The sequence below is a fragment of the Parasteatoda tepidariorum genome, chromosome 6, assembly GCF_043381705.1.
Source record: "Parasteatoda tepidariorum isolate YZ-2023 chromosome 6, CAS_Ptep_4.0, whole genome shotgun sequence".
Lineage (NCBI taxonomy): Eukaryota > Metazoa > Arthropoda > Arachnida > Araneae > Theridiidae > Parasteatoda > Parasteatoda tepidariorum.
This window is the reverse complement of record NC_092209.1, coordinates 65,304,957-65,326,849: the sequence shown is the minus strand read 5'-3', so window position 1 is coordinate 65,326,849 and position 21,893 is coordinate 65,304,957. Positions and strand designations below refer to the sequence as shown.

Genomic DNA, 21,893 nt, shown 5'->3' with positions numbered 1-21,893 from the left:
TATTGAAAATGTAACAGACATTAAAATATTGCATTGATTTTGTTTAAAACTTTCTAAGTTTCCGTATAAATTAGAGACATAGTTATTTTTATTTATTTATTTCTTTTTTCTTATAGGATACGCGATCCTATAAGAATACGCGATACATGGAATCGCGTAGCACTCTTTCTTTGCCATTTTAATTTTATGTTAATTTTTTTCCCCGAAAATTATTTTTAAAATTATTTCTTTTTTGATTCATAGCAAATTCTTGATGAGAGATTATTACTATATAACACAAAGCATCTAGAAAAGGTGAAAAATGGAGGATTTACTTTATTTGACTGGAAGAACAGCGCTTGATAGCTTGAAATATTTTTTGAAAATTTTAAGGAATAAAATAATGCAAATAAATAAATAAATTTTAGGTAATTTAATAAAAAATTTTTGTGCTGAGGATTTATTAATTTTTTTTAAAATTTCTTTTTAACGTTAAAATTTTTTTTTAAATTTCTTTTTTACGTTAAAATTTTTTTTTTAAATGAAGCTGATAATTTATTTTAATGTTAGTTACGCTTAGACAAAGATATTTTCAAAAATAGAAAAACAGACAAGCGTATCTTATTTTCAGAATTTTGTTTGTATAGTTTGTTCTTGGTCTAACTTAATCTAACTTAAAAAATGTACGAACTACTGAAAATACTTGATCTTTTTTATGTTTATTTTTCTAGAGTATATCTTTTAATTCTGCATTTAAATTCGTAATTTTATTTTATAAATACAACTAATATTTTTTTATTCAATTTAATTAAAATTACATTTTTCCAATTTTTAATTTTTCTTTCAGATGCTAAAAACCCCTCCTATTCTCAGGGAAGCATGATATTTTGTCCTTTGATGGAATTAGATAATTCAGTGTTGCCATCTGACGGTTGGCAAACGAAACTATTAGAAGGCGCAGAGGAGAACTCTGTTTTAATCGAAGTAAGTATATGGATATAATTATTTATTTCTAAAGCAGTATTCTAACTTAAAATTATTGCTTTTTCAGATATAATTTATAAAACAGTTTTTTTTTAAATTTTTTTCTAGATACATCCATATATATTTCGATGTATAAAAACTTCTCTTATATACAAAATTCGAACATATATTTAGAGCAAAGAATTTATTTTTTCATTTTATTATAGTTTGTTTATTAGATGATATACGAATTTAAAATTAAACGTTTTCATTGATTTAAATATTTAAAATAGTAAATTTAATAAAGAAAAATTTAGAGAAGGTTAAAAAAGTAGAAAATTTAAAAAAAAAAATATTTTATTCAGTGACAGATTTGAAAGATTTAGCATTGCACACTGAAGGCAATGCTGGTAGGCTGAGTGTGAATTAATTTCAATAAAATTAGAAGCACATTATTGTACAAATTATTGCAATAATTATGACTTTATCTTCTTATTTCAAGTTTGCAATAGTAAGTAGTTGGCAAAAAATGCTATTTTAATAAGTGTAAATTATTTTTAAATGATTTATGCATAGTAAAAAAAAATAATAGTAATAAAAAAAAAATTAAAAAACTGAAACTTTTTTTTTTTAATTATTATTATTGTTGACAGAGTTGGATTCCGGGCCCCCTAAAATATAGGGAGAGCCACGATCTGGGAAATGTGGTCTCAATAGTTTGGTCTAGAAAGCGGTCGAAAATTTAGCACCCTTTATATTAATTTTGCTTTTTGTGAGATCACCATATCACACGAGCTTTTTAAGCGAATTTTATTTTATTTTATAACCGTCGTTGAACAGCTGACCCAATTTTGAGTTTACGATTACCAATCTTCAACTCTGTAGCTTTTTAATTTTGAACCCAATCCAGATCATTGTGAGAAATTTGCCTTTGTGGGCGACTTTTTGAGGGAACTGATCCGCATTTTCTTTATATAGTGAGGAAAACCACGAACATTTCCAGCGGTAAGCCTGATGGCGGGGGGACTCTAATCTATGATCCGTCTACCACTGAGGATATTTTACGTACGCACTGTGGTCGGTGCGAGCCGGGTGTGGATTTCATATCGACCATTCTCCGCAAGGATTAGAACCCGGGCTACCTCATTGGGAGGCGAGAGCTCAATTCTCTGAGCCACAACGGCTCTTAAAAGCGAACAGAAAGTTTTTCGCTTACAATTATAAGTCTCGTAGCCCATTAGAGGCCAAGGACAGCTGTGTTTATCTCAGTTTTCTTGACTTTGGACTCCAGGATACAAAAGCAATTGTTTAGGTTGGGTGATCCGCATTATTCACTAGTCTCCAAGTATACTTAGTATTCGCTTTCATCGACCCATTGAAGGAATAAAAGCTTGAAGCAACCTTGCACCTCGGCCACTGGAGCACGAAGCTCCATTCAACCACCGGGTTTCACTTTACTATAGTTTGTCTAAAGTAAGAACTTCCCTAGCCATTCGTCTGAACCCGTGGTGATAACTATGGTAACGAGGTATTACTTTTTTTAAGTATGAGTGTGGCTTTATTGTTAAGAACAGGTTTTGGCTCGAGTCGGCGAGAGAAAGGGAATCATTGTCCTCGGTCTACTGTGTTAGCCTTAGAATGAAGAGAAGCTACCCACCCTGAAATGAGCTATTCTTGTTTCCATAGCAGCAGGCGAGCTCAGGCTTTGTGAAGGGGGAAGTTCTTACCGGAGACAACCTTCTACGTGGCTTCCATACAGTAGCTTCTGAATATCTTTGTAGAACTTTACAAATTGATACTAAAACTATTGTAGTTATTTGTTTCGTTAAATTTCATAACATGCGATATTTATTTTATTATTTTGCTAGGTAACGACAACTCCAAATTGCATTGTAGGCGACTGGATAGTTGATGTAGACACAAAGATAAAGAGAGACAAAGAGGAAGAAGCTAAGAGCTTAAGATACACTTCCAAAACACCCATTTACATACTTTTCAATCCATGGTGCAAACGTAAGAATTTTTCAATACTTTTAATCAATTAATTAGGGAATTTATTTTATGTTTATGCCTATTATCTATAAATCGTTGATTTAGAAAAAGACTTTAATATTAAATTTAGTATCCATAAAAATTAAGCGTTTATATACATTTTAGACCTTTCAAATGAAACATAAAGAAATTTTTTACATCCTAACATTCATGTTTAGGTAATACTTTTAATTGATAATGACTAATACACTAATTGCTTCTTTTTTATTTCCTTTTTACACTTTCATATTGGCACACTAATAACAGTAAGCACACATAATTAACTCACTATTAGTGTTGATACATAAAAATCGGATTTTTCTCTATAGCAAATAACTCGTTGTTGAATAAAATATAGCGGTACAACATAACTTATAGATTAAAAAAAAAACAAAATTATATATATGTTACCGCCAATGTTTGAAATCAGGCATTGTATAGAATGCCTAGGTATTGTATATAATGCCTAAAACTTGCCGGCAATGTATGAAATGATTCATATTTCGCACATTTCCTAGGCATTCTATAGAATACGAAATGAGAAACCGGCAAAGTATAAAATCTTCTGTGGCCATGTTAGTAAAGGTGGTGAAATGGATATTTTGTGCAATATTTGTTTCTAAACTGAAAATAATTGTGACTTAAATGTGAATTTTTTATAAGAAAATTTTGTTTCCCTTTATAATAAAGGCATAAATTATGTTTTGTACAACTTTCATTTTTCTTTACGCATTTTGAATAATTTTTTTTAATGGCACTCTCATTATTTTTTTCAGAATTACATTTTTATTTTTCAAAAATGCACATCATTTACATAACAACCTCATCAGGACGTTTTATTCTTTCTTTGTCTAAATAGCATTTGTCATTCGATAGAATGCCTAGATATTATGTACAATGCCTAGGGAAAGCATGCAATACTTCTCATATTTCATACCTTGCCCAAAAACATCCGGCTTTATATATGTTACCGTTAAAGTATGAAATCCGTTATTTTACAGAATACCTAGATATTCCATGAAATAATTGATCGTGTCCGTTAAAGTGTAAAACTCTCTTGTATTTCAACTAGTTATTTCATAGAATAACGATCTGCAGCTCGTTAAAGTGTAAAATAATCTATATCATAATCACATATCTCGCACGACAAATACATTTACCTTCCACCCCTACTGCATTTATGAACTATTCAACAAAAAATGTTTTTGTTTTAGAAATAATGTTCTTTGTAATTCCAAGTGTCATTTTAGTAATCCTTGTTGTAACAAATGATTTTCTGGTACGTTTCCATAAATACCATTTATACGCTGCATAAATTAGATAAATTGCTTCTTTTTCATTATAATTGTCTATCATTAGTTTATTTATAGAATACCTAGTTATTTCATTTTAGATCAATTGTTTATTTTACACTTTAACTGTCTCTCATTAGTTAATTTATAGAATCCCTAGTTATTTCATAGAAAAACTAGTTAAAGTGTCAAATTAATAACATATTGCACACTTTAACGGACACGATCAGGTATTTCATGGAATAACTAGGTATTCTATGAAATAACTGCATTATATACTTTAACGGTAACATATGCAATGCCTAGGCATTCTATAGAATGGCGGCGTTTCACACTTTGCCGGTAACATATATATGAATATTTGTTTATTTATTTCAGAGGACATTGTTTACATGAGCGATAGTGAGCACAGAAAAGAATACGTATTGAATGAAGGGGGTTTGATTTGGAGAGGGACCAACAACAGGTTGCGCCCTTGTGTCTGGAACTATGGACAGGTAAGGAAGCATCCATTCAAATGAAGCCTATAAACTCAATTTAGAATATTAAGAGACCACTTTTCGTTTATGTGTTAGAAATGCTGAAATATAAATACATTTCTTTCTAGTTTCAAGAGAACATTCTGCAATGTTGCGTATATTTACTTGGTCATATCGCTAAACTCTCAATTGTTGATAGATCTGATCCTGTGAAAGTTGTCAGGCATATTTCTGCAGTCGTATGTATACTGTTATGATTATTTATTTTGTGATGAAAATTCTTTAGAACATATAATAATTTAGTGCTTTATACAGGTCAATTCACCCGATGACCACGGAGTATTGGTTGGTAATTGGTCCGATGACTATGGTGGCGGTCAAGCTCCCACATCTTGGCAAGGGAGTATTGCAATACTTCAGCAATATTACAAGAATAAGAAGCCCGTGAAATACGGTCAATGTTGGGTCTTCTCTGGAGTTGTAACAACTGGTAAATGCTCCAATATTGTTTCTTCGAATTTCAAATCTCTGTACTTTTACAAATTGCATAAAGTTAATATTCTTAATCTTAAAAATTAAAAATTTTTTGCAAATATTCGAGTTTTTGAACGCTATTTCTTATAACTTTTTACTGGGGATTGTTTGGTCGAACATTGTTGTAGTAATTTTTTTCAATTGATCCGTGCATTAACACTAGAACGGCCAGACCGGTCATTTTGACCGCAAAAAGATTTGAAACGATTTTAAACTTTATTTTAGTACAATTATTTTTTATCATTTAACCCCTAACTCAATATGTTTTTTTTCTTCCAATAAATGAGTAAAATTAAATATTTTAAACTATGATTCATATGAGAACAACATGAAAATAACAATTTCTAACCCTATATAACAATTTCTTACCTAATATACCTTAACATTCAATTTTTATCACTGTTTTTAAGGAACAGTCAATTTGACCGCTTATGGCCGTTCTGGGTATACCGAATTATTCGGCAGTCCGAGTGTTAAAAAATTTAAGTAAATTCGCAAAATGCATCAAAATTGCTAAAAAACTACATCATGAAGGTAATTAATATGTGCAGTGCGCTAACCGTTTTGTTAATTAAAGGCTTTTTTATATTAGATGTGCTTTTTTATATTAGTAGTATAATTGTTCTTTCTTTTTTCATCATAGATACATTTTGTATTGATAACATTAAAACCCTTGACAATATTTATCATTTAAATTAACTATATTTTTCTCAAAAATAAAGAATTTATCACATAATTATGGAAAGTTGTATTCCTGCTAACTAACGAATTACTAATATGAATTAAAGGAAGAAAATGATATTTCAATAAATGAAATAAAAATATGATTAATTAAATAACATTTTGCATAATTTTATTAAAATTTCACCTGACATTACTTCGTTAGTTTACTTAAACATTCCGAAATTACTTCCCTTTGACATTTTTTTTGTCTCTTAAATTGATTGAATTTAAATTTTTTATTAATTTTTAGAAATATTTAGTTGTATATTGATTGTTTCTCATGTTTTCAGCCTGTCGAGCTTTGGGTATTCCATGCCGTTCTGTCACTAATTTCGCTTCTGCGCATGACACTCACAATAGTTTGACAATTGATTACTTCTACAATGAAGATGGAGAACCATTAGAAAAACTTAATATCGACTCTGTGTGGTATGTGTTTTATTACAATCTTAAATAGTGATTTAATTGTTTTTTCTTCTTAACTTCTAAATATTACTTATGTTAAAACAATGAATTTGTAAATACTTGGTTCTTTTAATGCCATAATAAAGCTTTTGTAAATATTAAAAAAAATATATTCAACTTTTTCAAAATGAAAATATGCTTTATTATTTTTTCTCAGTCGCAGTTACTTACCATCAGATAGCAGTGTAAGGTTAATTTTAATTGCCAGCAACAACCTTAAACCCAAATAAATGATCAGACAAGCTTGAAACAATATTAAATTTAACTATGCTACTTTTCGAGTATAAATTCACCTTCTCATGGTTTATTTTATATTTTATGACCATCGTTGAATTAAGTTTTATTTACTCAGGTTTTTATAAACTTTCTTTAACGCTTTAATAGTCAAAGTTAGCCTCGTCATTAAGTTTTGAACACAGACAAAATTTTGCATTTGAGAAGCTGAAAATGAGAATACAATGTTTGACGTAAGACTGCCCGTTATCTGGGTTATATAATTACCAAAATTATTCCTCTATATAATTTCATGTAAAAAATTTAAGCACCTAAAACATGAATGATAATTCTAATCTTATAGTTCGTCTAATAATTTAGCCAGGTACTGTATATGTAAATATCCTGTGATAAAAAACTGAAGAAATATCATCCCAGAAAGCATGCAACCTTACGGAAACTTTGTGTCGGAATTTTCTTTTTAATTGCCACGAAAATGTTTGTACTAAAAACCTTTTTTTCCATAAAGCAAATATTGCAGTTTCAAACCTTTCATCCTAAAAGAATTAAAAATTATTTTTTAAAACGTTTTTAAAAAGTATTGTTACTTAGGTAAAATGGTCACTTGAGCCCATAATGACGCCTTAGCTGACGTCACACTAGAGATAGGATCAAATTGCATTGTCCATTAAAATTTCATGACAAGGTGGATTTCAGCTGAGCATACAAGACGTTGCCAGAAGAAACCTTATAATTACCTAGATTTAAGATTATTTTCACCTTGAGACTAGCCTTATTAAAAGATTTTTCCTTGCTTGAAAACCCTAAATCAACCTCGATTTAAGGTTTTAATATGGAAGGTTGTTTTCCAAGGTTTTGGATTAGGATAATGTATGTAGAATAGAGCAGATTGTCACAGATCTCGTTTTTAGATTAGAAGGTTTACACATAAACTGCATAAAAACCTTTTTAGGTTTACATTATAAGGTTTTTGCTAAGTGAAAATAAACCTTATTTTGCTATCTGGGAATGCTACTGAGGTAAATATTATTGCTAGGGTAAAATGTTTGTAACTGGATATTTTAATTACATCGCTTTCAAGCTACAAATAAAAAAAAAATCTATTTCGTTATGATCTTCCCCTACTGATTACTGCTCCGTTAATTTAATTTTTCGAAATTTTAGGAACTTCCATGTATGGAATGAAGTATGGATGGAACGTCCTGATTTGGAACCAGGTGGCTATTCTGGATGGCAAGCCATTGACGCGACTCCTCAAGAAACATCTGATGGTGGGTTTAAACATAATTAAGAATTATGTCAATTCATTGTGTGTGTTATTATTTTTTAATTACCAATGCTATTCTCTCATAGAATATTTTATCTTTTTATTCATAATTTTTAGTTTTCTAACTTAAATTTTCATTGATTTTTAAGAAATATTATTTCTTCTTCTTTAATTTCTTTTTTTGTTGTTTTTGATGTCACTTGGACAAGTCAAGTTTGCCAACCATTGGCTTTTTTCGAGTTAAGTCAGGAAGTTGTGCTTTACGTTTGACCAGAGAGCATCGCAAGGGTGAAAGTACATCTTAGCTCAGAGTACCGTGAATAGATGGCAGCACCACTCATTCGTGAGACAACTTCTTAAATTTAGACATGCATCAGAAGGAGAAAGGAATTTTCTCCAGATCTATGGTACTGCTCAGCGACAGACCCCAGAACTTTCGATTGCTCAGAATTTACGAGCATGTTAATCGGATGTACTCGGTGGGTCGTAGTGGAGTCGAGGATCGAACCCCGATCCCTCTGTAGCGGAGCTCGATTCTCCAACCCCTGGACTATAGCGGCCTTTCACTTTCTTTTGGAGAGTATGGGAATATAGAACGAATCTTTGCGAAAATTATGTGAATGTTAGAAATTTTTTATTAATTTTGCTTCAAAATTACTAATATCATTATTATACTATATTGTTTTCAGTTGGCAAAATGTTTTTCGCCAAATCTTTATAAATTTAGCAATTATACATCATATTTAATACTTTTTTTTAGTAAGCAAAAGTAATATCTTTAATACTTATGCTTCATAATAAGCATTTTAGTGTCATTTAGTTTGCGCGATTCTATAAAGATGCCATCATCCAGAATTATTATATTTATTCGCGTTACGTTTAATTAATGAAGCGTTGTTAACTTATAAGCAATAGTAATTTTGCACCTATTTTACTTGATAATTTGAAACGAATGATGATGATCGTTTTAATTCATTTGACCTATTTAATAGGTCAGTATCGTTGTGGACCTTCTAGTGTAGCAGCAATCAAAAGAGGAGAGATACAGAAACCTTTTGATGGACCTTTCGTCTTTGCCGAAGTGAATGCAGATAAAGTATACTGGAGGTACCGCGGAAAGAACAATCCTCTGAAACTCATCAATAAGAAGACTGAAGCGTAAGTTTTCGAACTCTCAGTTTAAATTGTCTCTTGGTGCACAGTTTATTTGTTCAGACAGTAAAATGTTTCATGCTTATAATTTTCTCAAAATGTGATTTTTTTTTAAATCTTAGGGGTAGTAGTAATTTTGATTTTACTGATAAAATATGTGTTCTTATTTGTTCAGAGTCTTAGCTTTTTCTTCTGACATTTCGGATTTTTAAGTTTGTTAAGAACATCCTGTTTTTTAATAATATAAATACGGAATTTAAATGATTGATTTAAGGGAATCAAAGAATTTGAATTTTTAACCCAAAATTTTTAATTATTAATTGATAATGGTAATAAAAAAAAGCAAAAATCGATAGTTCGAAATAAGTGACAATCCACTAATTATGATATATAAGAGGGCTAAACATGTAGCTTTACTGGTACAGGATTCATTGTTTTAAACTTTTTAGGATTTAGTCATATCAAGAAAAGGATCTCAAATTTTACCTTTGTTTTATTTTGCCGTTTACCGTCTTTACATATGGTCTGGATATTTATTTTGGACCAAAAAATTCTTATTTATGTCCCGTTTTTTGAATAAAAAACAATCTCCTGAATTTTTTTTATCTGTATTCCATTTCTAAGCCTATTATTTTGAATACAATTAATGCAGTTTAGCGTTGTAATGGTTTTTAAATGTTTACAATATTTCCAGAATCGGCCAATATATAAGTACAAAAGCTGTTGGGCGATATGAACGGGAAGACATCACTGATGAATATAAGTACAAAGAAAGTAAGTACAGTCATTATAGGCATTACATATTCTCTATATATTTTGAATTATGTATTTAATTCTTACATTTTTAATTCTCTAATTTTTACTTAATAAAAATAGCCCTGTAAATGCAGGTAGGTACAAATCATATTCTAAACTGCGAGCAGTGGATTCTTGTTAGCGGCATAACGAGTGGGTCAGCCAATCACGTTCGTCGCTTAGGCATCCAGTTATATCTGATCCGAAAAATTATTCAGCATGATAATTTTCCCCCTCTTACAAAAATTTAAGGTGTTTTTAAGGTTTATTTGAGCTTGTTTTAATGTGTGATGGTTGAGTTAAGGTTTGAAGTTGACTTCAAAAATAACCTTAAAAGATCAATTATAATTTGCTTTATTAAAATTGAAAGAATTGTTATTAATTTGTATCTGCCTCTACGCCTTATATTTCCACCAACTTGGCAATCTTTTTTTATTAGATAGGCAGCACCTCTCTCTGCTAATTTTCTGTTGGTTTAACTTTTGATCTACTGAGGTGTCACTCACAAAAGACTATTCGTATTTGCGCAAGGTGTACAAGTACTCTGGCGTCTCGCGAACGTATTTTAAACGATGTAGTAAAATTTTCACTCGCCAATTGGCACCATTGGCAATCAAAAGGCTGGCGATTAAGTTTAATCTCTTGAAATATTCGAGTTTTAAATTAAACTATAGCAACAGCATTTTTTTTTAGATTTAGAACAAAAAATATTAAGACACTCTCTTTTCACCTGAAAAATCATTGCTTGGAAGCAAGGAAATCTTTAACAACCTTATTTCGAATCATTATTTTTAATTATTAGTGAAATAAATATGTTTTGATTTTTTAGTTACTACGCTCTATTATGGTTTCGCTCAGCAAAATTTTCATTACACTACATTTGCTAACATTTTAAAAATTGTTTAGATTTTTCATGAATGTAAAATAGCGGTGAAAATTTTTTGAGTGCGTTTAGTATATTACACTGTAAAAAAATTCCGGTTCGAATCTCGGTAAAAAGTACCGGCACTTAGAGTGCCAGTAATTTTTTACCGTGAAATCCATATTTGCCATAACATTTAATGGAACAAAAAGTTTGATATACCGTAATTTTTACAGTAATATTTACTGCAAACTCACTGAACAATTTTAGCTAAATGTTTATTACTGTAAAATTTATGGTTTAAAATTTTGCTGTAAAAATGGATTTTACGGATGCTGTCCTCAGGGTGCCAGTATGCTTTATCGAAATTCGATCCTGGAATTAGCACAGTGCAACTAAGTAGCAAATATGATTAAAAAGATCATTATTTGCAAATATGAGTTTATTTAATAGTTTTTTTATTTGCATTACGTACTAAAAAATGCGCTTTAATATATGGATGTGCATAAATTGTTCGCAATACACTAGTAATAATGCTGGTTTTTTTACTCGTAAATTTTTTATAGTTAATTACCACAAAAGCTTACATAAATTAATAATATCTATTGAAATATGAGTAGAACCGGTTGCTGGATGTATGGTGTGGTTAGGAATCTATGATAATCATCTATCTATACGTATGTTTAGGAGCGCTTTTACATATATTATGCTACATGTATGTTTATCACTCTGCAGTTTTCTACCAGATGGCGCTGACTTCCACCAACCATCATTTCATTTTTCTTTCTTTCTCAAAAGTTGTTAGCGAATTTAATCAAGATGGCTGATACGAATGTATTCTCAAAAAAAAATGTTAATTCATAGTACAGAATCTTTTGTCAATAGTGTAAAAAATGAAGAACAAGCCAACAATAAACAAAAAAGCTATAACTTTTCACCTCTTCCCCAAACTCAGTAGTGTTTGGGAGGAGAGGAGGATACAAATCCGTTTCAAGAACGTCTGCTGCTGTGCCCCTTTTAAGTTCGTTTTTCCTTTATACGCAGGCACCACACCAAAGGACTAGTTTACATATAGTTATATCTATGGACTAGTTATATCTATGGATGCTAACCTTCTTTCTCTATCCATATTCTTTTCTCCGGGTACCAGTATTCTTCCGGAATTTTTCACATTAGATATGAACTTCCATGCTCTGTTTTAAATTGTATTAATTTTAAGTTAGATGAGGCTTTTTCTTAACCTCTTTTGCTTTTACACTTTCTGGAAATCTGTGGACACACAGAAATCGTTCAGTGGACTAAACCACTTTGGGACTAAAAACAACAGTTTTTGATCTAACTAGAAGAGTTCGTTGCTCCTGTTATCTGTTTATTAAAGAGATCATATTTTCGAAACTGTAAATCTGAATTTTTTCCCTCGGAGCGTTTCCAAGCTGAAATCACTCTACAGTTTTCTACCAGATGGTGCTGTCTCACAGCCAGTAACCAGTTCATCCGTGGCACTTTGCCACTTTACAATATCTAGACATCAATTGTATGATTAAAACAGTAACCGTTTTGGAATAAAGAGGTAATTACTTCAGTGGGCATTTTATAAAAATATGATATTTGTGAATATTTTGAGAAACTATCGAATTAAAATCTTAGTAACTATTTTTTGCAATAATATAAAAACATATAACATATTACTAGTTATTAGAATGAATATTTATTTTTATATTGAGTAACTTTTTTGACGCTATTAATTTTTTATTTCAGGCAGCAAAGAAGAACGGGAAGTCATGTTGCGAGCACTTCGACAATGTGGCAACGTATTCTCGCGTTATTACTTAAATGATGAATTTGAAGATGTTCAATTTGACTTCCAACTGTTAGATGACATTGTAATTGGGAGTCCTTTCAATGTAAGAAACAGCTTTATTTTAAATGAATTAAAAAATTTATAAGCAAACAATTTTAGAAAGTTTACGTTTTTATAATGGTGCCATATTGGAGTTGAGATTTATTTTTCTTAGAAAATCGCAATCGAAATTTAATGTTATAAGTGAAAATAATGCTGAATTGTATCGTGTTAATATAAGACGCAATTTATTATTTAATGCCATAAGCCTTGGAGTTGGACTTCAACTTTGCTTGAAAATAGCATTTGAAATTTCATGTCGGAGAGGAAAATAATGCTGAATTTCAACGTTACAAGGACATTAAATTTTAGAAATTTAATGCCTACATAATGCGAAACGTAAATCTTTAGACACTCGTATTTGTATAAGAGTCAATTTATATTACGGTGCCATGCATTTTAAAGCTGACCTATAACTTAATCTGAAAATGACGAACGAAATGACTTAGGTGAAAATGTAGCTTTATTTAAAGTTGAAGCAATAAGGAAAAAAGCAATGGAAATAAAAATGAAAATATGGCCTCCGAAGCCGACGTCTTCAGGGGGTACCAGCTCTGGAAGCCATAGAGCAAAACCTTATCTATTGAGAGAGCGGACAAATGTCAAAATTCGATCTCTCAGTATCCCGAAAGTTTTGTAAAAGTCCAGAAAGAAATACAAGAAATACATAAAATGAAATCAGAAGAAAAATGTCAAACAAAATCTTGAAAATATGATACAAAAGTGAAAAAATAGAAACTCCCAGTAAACTGGACAAACAGCAATTTCACAAACTAACTAAATGAAAAAGAAACATTTGAAGTAAAAGAAAACAATGCTCTCTATTAAAATGCGCGGTAGGAAAAAAAGGATAGTAAAAGTAAAGATTGCGTATGAGTCAATTTATATTACGGTGTCATGCATTTCAGAGCTGAGCTACAACTTAATCTGAAAATGACGAACGAAATGACTTAGGTGAAAATGCGGCTTTTTTTAAACGTTACAATGGGCACTTGGAAAATAATTTTTCAGACATATTTGAACTGCTGAATTTTACTTTATTATACAAAAAGGATAAGTAGAATTCTCTATGGTAAAAATTGTTTCATGTATTTTGTATTCAAATGTATGTTACTACAAAATCTTTTTTTCCATTGATATTTTCTACCAATATAAAGTTTTGTCATACTGGCAACTCTGCTGTCATATTAATGCTGCATGTGGAAATGCTGCCTAACATCATAATAATGCTGCATACAATCATATTAATGCTGCAAATGGAAAGAATAATGGTCATTGGTATTAATATAGTTCGATTTTTCCCGCGATGAACCTTCAAAAATATTTGTGCACAGTTACCAAATTTAATAATTTGCTCAAAATTATAAGAAGATTCTAATCGTAACAAAAACAGATTTAGAATATTGCTATCAATAAATTTAGTCTGAGCATCGAACCATTTTTATTAGCCACTTATGTGTAACGAAACTTGAACATTTATTGCTAAATAAATATTAGAATGTAAAATAATGCTCATGTAATTTTTATTCGAAAGAGTTCTATTTAAATTTTTTTTAAACTCCAGATAAATTTTTTCGAAGTCGAATTTCACGAGTGCAGTATTTGTCAAACCCATTGTACACACAGAAGTATAATTATTTTTAATAAATATAAAATCTGTTGTTGTTTCTAATGATTAGACAAACCAAGCTTGCCAGCCATTAACCTTTTTGAATTAAGTCAGGAAGGAGTGCCTTTCGTTTGACAAGAGAGCGCCACAAGGGTGAAAGTGCTACTTAGCTTAGAATTACTCTGATAGATGGCAGCACCATTCATTCGTAGGACTACTTTCACAATTTAGACGTAAATCTGACGAGGAAAAGTATTACCTCCAAATCTCTGTACTCATGGTACTGCTCCGCGACCAACTGCAGAACTTTCGATTCCACAGATTTTAGGAACATACATATCGCGTGTATTCTGTAGGTCTTAGCGTCATTCAAGGATCAAACTGACTACTCCGGGTTGAAGTCTGATGCTCTAATCGCTAGGCTGCAACTGCCTAATAAAATCTTAAAATATAATCTGTAAATGAAAATATAATCTATAAATATAAATATAATCTATAAATGAAAATATAATCTATAAATAAAATTATAATTCAAAAAATAAAAAATAAATAAAAATATATTATAACATGAAATTTATATTTTACGAATAATAATAATTATAAATTTTGTCTGAATATGTAATAAACAGTAAATATATGTCACATACTTTTGTTTATTTTCTTAGGTTAAACTTACCGTTAAGAATAAGGGAGTTGAGAATAAGACTTACACTGTAAAAGGAGCCCTTGCTGTTCACACAACTTTCTATACAGGGCAGTTAAAAGAATCTGTGAAAAGAGAAAAGTTTAAAGTGAAAGTGTCTGAAGGAACAGGTAATTTTATAAAAATAACTATATTTTGCTAATATCATTTGATATTAAGAATATATTTTAACTTCAGATTTATTTAAATAAAGATTTTACTTATTCTAGTTGAAAGAAACTGTTTTCAAACGAGTTCATTAATGTGTAGTTGAAAATATTCAATTTAAATAATTATGTTTTAGAACAAGAAGTTACAATGCAAGTGTCTTATGATGATTACGAAAAAGATCTCGTCGACCAGGGATCCTTTAACATGATAGCCATGGCTGAGGTAGTTGAAACTGGTTTCGATTACTTCGCTCAGGATGACTTTAGGGTTAGGAAGCCCGACATCAAGATTGAGGTGATCTATAATTTTGTTAACTCTATTTCAAATAATAAATAAATATTAATTTATATGTATAATTTTAAAGAAATTTGAATTAAAAGGTTTTATAAATAAAAAAAATATATATAACTTAAAAACTTAAAACAGAGAAAACATTGAAAACAATAAAGATTAAAGAAAAGAGAAGGAAAATTATTAAAATGAAATATTTTTAAAAAATATTAAAAAATCAAAAAATGTTTTTTTTTATATTAAATATATATGCAATGGCATATTGAATATTTTATAGTGTAAAATTTTCTTATGTATTATTTTTAAAAAAAAATTTAAATTTTTTTTTTAAAAATATGCTATTTTAATAATTTTTCTTTTCTTTTCATTAATTTTTATTGTTGTCTTTGTTCTCTCTATGTTTGTTACTTATTTTATGAGTTCTATATACTTACAGCTTATGCGCAGTGAATAAAACTTTTTTTTCTCAATTAGGTGGAAGGCGAACTAACCCAAGGCCAAGAATTAAAAGTCACAGCCAAGTTGAAAAATCCGTTACCAAAAATTCTTAAGAAAGGTTTCTTTGTGGTTGAAGGTCCTGGTTTAGGAGAGCCACTAAAACTGAGAGTTAAAGGGTATGCAATAATTTTAATTTATGAAGCCTATTTTTTGACCATTATGCTGAATGATATTAACTTTATCTTGTTCCAATTCACATGCTTAATAAATGGTTAAGAATAAATTTACCAAGAATTTTTAATACAATCAGTCCAAAGGTATTTTTTTATCCATCCCCTACATGCTTGTGTTGCAACGATCCATCGTTGATCGGAGAATCGAAAAACTACGATCGACTGACGTTACTTGTTAAATATAGTTTGTCTACTGTAAGAACTACTCCCACCACAAACTCTGATACCGAACAAGAATATGAAACAAGAATAGCTCATTTCAGGAAGGGTAGCTTCTCTTCACTCTAGGGCTAACACAGTGGACGGAAGAAAAAGATTCAATTTCTTTCGCCTACCCGAACCAAAACCAGTCCTAAACAATAACCCCACACCCCTACTTGAAACAGTTATACCTCGTTACCAGGGGTTCAGACGAATGGCTACGGGATTTCTTAGTTTAGACAAACTATACTTAGCAGGGTTTTGTTTAATTTAAAGGTCTTGTTTATATTTCTTCTGGTAGTTGCGCAATGGCCCATCAGGGTGTAGAGTGGTCGGAAATGTACGTCATCAACAGAAAATATGCATTTATTTTTCTGCTATACTTGTCGCGAGTATGCCATTCGCATATATTTAACTTTTTCGCCGGCCAGGTGGCCGAGCGGTTAGTGCGCCTGACTGCGAAGCCATTGGCTGCGGGTTCGAATCCCGCTCTGGGCATGGATGTTTCTCTCTCTCTCTGTGCTGTCCTCTGTTGTGAGTATGTGTGATGTGTGAATGTGGCCCACCCTATAAACGGGTTTGTGGCGTGGGCAATGTTGCTCGCCTCCGTGACTTTGGTTCACAGGTGCCCTCTGGGTAACGCTAAATGAGTAATAATTCCGGCATCTACATAGGCAAAGATTAAAATTCAGTGCCTGCCATTGGTGGAAAAAAAATATTTAACTTTTTCAGTGATTTTAATAGTTAATATTAAACATTTAGTAGCTGCCATCAATGTTATGTAAACTAGATTAATGGATAAATACGGATGATAGTGACCGGTACTTGTGTGCTTTTTCTCTCAGTAACACTTATCAGCTTCTGTGCCTTTTCTCTCAGTAACACTTATCAGCTTGTGTGCTTTTTCTCTCAGTAACACTTATCAGCTTCTGTGCCTTTGCTCTCAGTAACACTTATCAGTTTGTATGCTTTTTCTCTCAGTAACACTTATCAGCTTCTGTGCTTTTTCTCTCAGTAACACTTATCAGTTTGTATGCTTTTTCTCTCAGTAACACTTATCAGCTTGTGTGCTTTTCTCTCAGTAACACTTATCAGCTTCTGCGCTTTTTCTCTCAGTAACACTTATCAGCTTCCATGATGCTGTTAGAAGCTGGTCGTCAGTTGTATGATGTTGTTGTGTTGCATGATGGAACTAGCTGGCATCAGGTCATGTTGACTAATATGCCCAAGTGACAACGTTTGCTGTTGAAAGAACTCACTAGATGTGACTCTGGTGAGATGATAGATGGCCTGATGAGATCTTGTAGTGGTGGTCGAGGCCCACTAGATGGGAAAAACCACAATATACAAAGAACTCTATACGCTGTATGTCTGTAACTTTTAGCTGCAGTGGTCGACAAATGTCTGAGTTGATGTCAAGTAACTCTCTGCCTACCATTTAGATGAATGCCAGATTTTTAAATAAAGTTACTTGTTTTCCTACTATCTAATGTACAGTTATATGTGTGAGTCACATGCGAGGTTTCGCATGGAAAACATGAGGCTTTACAATGTGTTCTACGATATTTTGTTCATGTTACACTATGACGCATGGTGCTTTCTTAGCCTGAGATTTCATATACCCTGAGAAATTTTAATCGGAATAGTCTGTTTTTTAATATTTTTTTCAATCACATTGACAAAATGTTATAAAAAGATTAACAATTACAAAATACCGAGAAATTAAAATCATAAAAGAATTATATAATTTATGTTGCATTTTTATGTCAAAATGTTAATATCACGATACGTTGCCAAGGAATATTGATATCTCGCAATATTTTGTGATAGTTTTCTATTTTAATTATTTTGCATAGGTCGATGTTATAACTCATGAAACTCAACATGCATCAAAAAGTATTATTATCTGTTATCAGACATATATCTTCTTCTACAGTGACACGACAACTCTAAGTAGTCCCTGGCCTTTTCCAAAAGCCTTTCCAGGTGATTCTTTTTTTGGCGACTGTCCACTAATTTTTGGTTTTCAGAATATCCATGTCTTTTTCAAGACAGTCAATCCATCTAAGGAAGGTCTGCCTCTTTTTTATTTTGCGATAAGCTTGGCATGAAACAGTTTTCTGCAGTTTAGATCTCTCAGCAAATTAACTAGATGTCCAGCCCATTTTATCTTTTGGATCCGACAATTATCGTTTACGATAATATCGTTACTGCAATGTTTAAAAAGTTATGTATCCTCATGTCGTTATGTTTTCTTCTATACCAGGCTCTAATAATTTCTTTATTATTTATAGAGATGTGCCTGTAGAAGGGACAGCTGAAGTAACTTGCACTATGACCCCCAAGACTTCAGGTGAGAAGAACATAGCAGCTAAATTTTGGTCACGTGAGCTTGATGACGTCGATGGTTACGTAGTCATTGACATTAAAAGCAAGCAAGAGCCAGAGGACGCAAAACCCACCGAAAACAACGACACCCACTCTAACGCTTCAACTGAAGTAACTGCTGAAGATAACAATACCCACTGAAAACTGATTCCAATAAACTGAGCGAATCACTGAACGTTTTTATGTCGAACAAAAATATATTGCATTTGAAGAATCTCGGTGAAATGTGAAATGAAAAATATTTTAATGACGGAATGATTTAGAAAGTGAATTCGAAAAGTGCCTTATTTGTAAAAGATTGTGTACTTGTATATTATGGTGAAACTTTAAACGAACTTAAGACTGATTTTGGTAAAAGGAATGATCTAGAGAACTATTATATTTTTTATAGTGTTGTATTTTTTAAATGTATTTTTTGCATCGAGCTGCCTTAATTGTATTGCTTTGTGCTTGTCTGTGATGTTTTAATTGTTCAGCTTTCGTGGCTAAAGCAAAAATATGAATTGTAAATAAATCATATTTTATATGTTTTCATCATTTTATGAGTTTTCAAATGCAGCATATTTAGAGTTGCAGTCTCTATAGAGAAACTTAATGCATAAATTGAAATCTTTGAATTAAATTGTTTTAGCCTAAAATGGATTAACTGAAAATCAATATAATTTCATATGATGGTCTGTTATTTAGTTTAGTTTTATATTACATGCAGGGTTTTTTGTAACTCTAAGTAAATATATTTAGAATCTTTTTAAAAAAAGGCCTAGTTGTAACCAATAGGGGGGGGGGGGTCAAATTTTTTATTTATTTATATAACGAAAAATTAAAAGCATTAGTAAAATTTTAATGAATTACTTTGGGGGGAAAATATGAGTTGTAAATAATCATATTTTATATGTTATGTCATTTTATGAGTTTTCAAGTGCAGCGTATTGAAAGTTTATATAGCTAAACTTAATGCATAAGTTAAAATCTTCCAATTGATTTTTTTAAACCTAAAACGAATGGCCTGAAAATAATTAATTAAAATTTCCCATGAAGATCTGTTATTTCCTTACTGCATTATCAGTTTTTTAGTGTGTTTTCATTTTATATACAGGGTTTTTCTTAACTATAAATATATATCTTTAGAATCCTTGGTGAAAAAAGGTCTATTTGTGACCAATGGGGGGGGGTTTCAATGTTTTTATTTAAATGACGTAAAAGTATTATTAAAATGTAAGAAATTATTTTTAAAGAAAGCGAATTTAAAAACATTTAAAACAGTTTAATTATCTCAGAAAATTGAGAAGGGGTAAAAGTAGATTATAATTATATTGGACAATCAAACTGGTTCTGATTTTATTTCATTCTGTCTTTCTAAATAAAGGGATCAGGTTTTAAAAAACATTATTCTTTTTTACTCCCATAACGACAAAACTGTTTTGATTTTTTTGGTATGAACACTAAAAGTCATTTTTTAAGGATTATAAAAATTTATATTAATGGCGGCGATAACGTAATAGTCTGTTTATCAAACCATTGACTAGTTTAGAACTTTCAGTCTTATTTTCATTTTAGTTTAGATTTCATTATCATATTTCTTCTTTATTGTGTCTCTGTTTTAAAAAAGTATTTCATCATTTTTTAACAATATTAGCTGTTTAATACATTCATGTTTTTATGTTGTATTATTATTCTTGTATTTTTGTTATAATTTCAAATTGCTTCTTAAAGGCAACTAAAATTTAAAATGAATCACGTCTATTTCATGTTATTTCAAACTTGTAGTTGAAAATATATTTTTTGTGCATATTTTGATGCAGATATATTTTATATTAAATATATCAATAATGTAAATTAATAGATATGCCTTAAAATTTTGAAAAACGTGTTTTCAGGTTTTAGCAAACTTATGGAATCACCAGTAGTTAATACTTATTGAGTTAATAGTTTTTCAAAGGTTGTTGATTTGTCTGTATTTTTCGCATATTATTGATTGTATTTATAATGTTTAATTTTGACTTCAGTATTTTTGATAGCTTTCAAGTTATTGTTATTTAATTACGCATTTTATGATTTTATTTAATAAATAGCTTTAACTAATAACGAAATTTCGACATGCTTAAATTGTATTTAATGTTTTTGTGTCATTGTTATTTTTTGAACTTATTGTGGTTTAAACAATGTTTGAAAATTGAAAAAAATAATAACATGTTTTTGGAAGAGTTATTTAAAATTTCCATTTTTTTTATTTATAGTTTACCTCGCATTTAAAACTCATTGCTAAATTTTGTTCGAGGCTAGTGAGAATTAACACGTTTTAGCTAATTTTTGATTTTTTTTTAAAATTACATACAATTATTTATGTATATAAGTGATTTTAATTTTGTTTTTTTCACAAAAGAAAAAATTATTGATCAGATTTTGCTGTAAATTCATAATAATTGTATGTTTTTGAATTTTGAGACTTTAAGCTGTTTTATATAGAATTCATAAACATAAAACAAAATGATAATTATAATATTAGAATTTTGTATAGCTAATTTTTCTTATAATTTGTGTTCTGTGCGTATAATGATATGAAATAAATGAAGATCAATATCTTCTGGGATTGCGTGGCCAGTTCTTTTGCAAGTTGTAGCTCCAAATTGAAAAGTTTTTATAAAAAAAAATTTCATTTAGAAAATAAAAGCATGACGTAGAATTTGTATTTTTAGATTGTATTTTCTAATAAAATTTTATGTTTTACCTCTCTGTTTGAGTTTATACAATATTGCGCTCTATTCAATTGTTCTACAAAGCCCTACATTGCAGAATTTATTCGAAAGTAAACAGTTATTCTTAGGAACTGTTGTTCTCAATAAAAGGTTAATCTGAAACTTATTATTACTTTTCTTATATTTAAAATATTTTTATATATACACTACGCAGTATAAAAGAGAGCATCCTGAATAGCTTTTTATCTAATGATTGGAATTTCAAGTAATTGCTTCAATCGTTATGGTTTAAGACTCTACCCATAAATATGCTAATTAATTTGGGCAAACGCAATTTTAAGTTACGAAAACAGACACAAAAACGTACTTTTTCCTGGACAAACATATCTCGTTTTTGAAAAAACTTTAATTCTTGTCCCTCAGAATATGGGTCGAAGCTGCTATTTATATCTATCTATCTATCTATCTATCTATCTATCTATCTATCTATCTATCTATCTATCTATCT

General features: G+C 30.3%; 1 protein-coding gene across 1 annotated transcript in view; it reads left to right on the top strand.

The window, feature by feature from the left end:
- Positions 1 to 21,422, top strand: part of LOC107439212 (Transglutaminase) — a 52,908-nt gene extending 31,486 nt beyond the window's left edge. Inside the window, exons 4-17 of the mRNA XM_043053214.2 lie at positions 827 to 963; positions 2,811 to 2,955; positions 4,644 to 4,762; positions 4,873 to 4,983; positions 5,060 to 5,234; positions 6,292 to 6,430; positions 7,865 to 7,971; positions 8,960 to 9,125; positions 9,814 to 9,893; positions 12,535 to 12,680; positions 14,951 to 15,098; positions 15,272 to 15,432; positions 15,904 to 16,043; positions 18,596 to 21,422. Coding sequence (XP_042909148.1) covers positions 827 to 963; positions 2,811 to 2,955; positions 4,644 to 4,762; positions 4,873 to 4,983; positions 5,060 to 5,234; positions 6,292 to 6,430; positions 7,865 to 7,971; positions 8,960 to 9,125; positions 9,814 to 9,893; positions 12,535 to 12,680; positions 14,951 to 15,098; positions 15,272 to 15,432; positions 15,904 to 16,043; positions 18,596 to 18,830 — 2,009 coding nt within the window. The 3' untranslated portion in view covers positions 18,831 to 21,422. The remainder of the gene's footprint in view (positions 1 to 826; positions 964 to 2,810; positions 2,956 to 4,643; positions 4,763 to 4,872; positions 4,984 to 5,059; positions 5,235 to 6,291; positions 6,431 to 7,864; positions 7,972 to 8,959; positions 9,126 to 9,813; positions 9,894 to 12,534; positions 12,681 to 14,950; positions 15,099 to 15,271; positions 15,433 to 15,903; positions 16,044 to 18,595) is intronic.
- Positions 21,423 to 21,893: the final 471 nt, after the last annotated feature.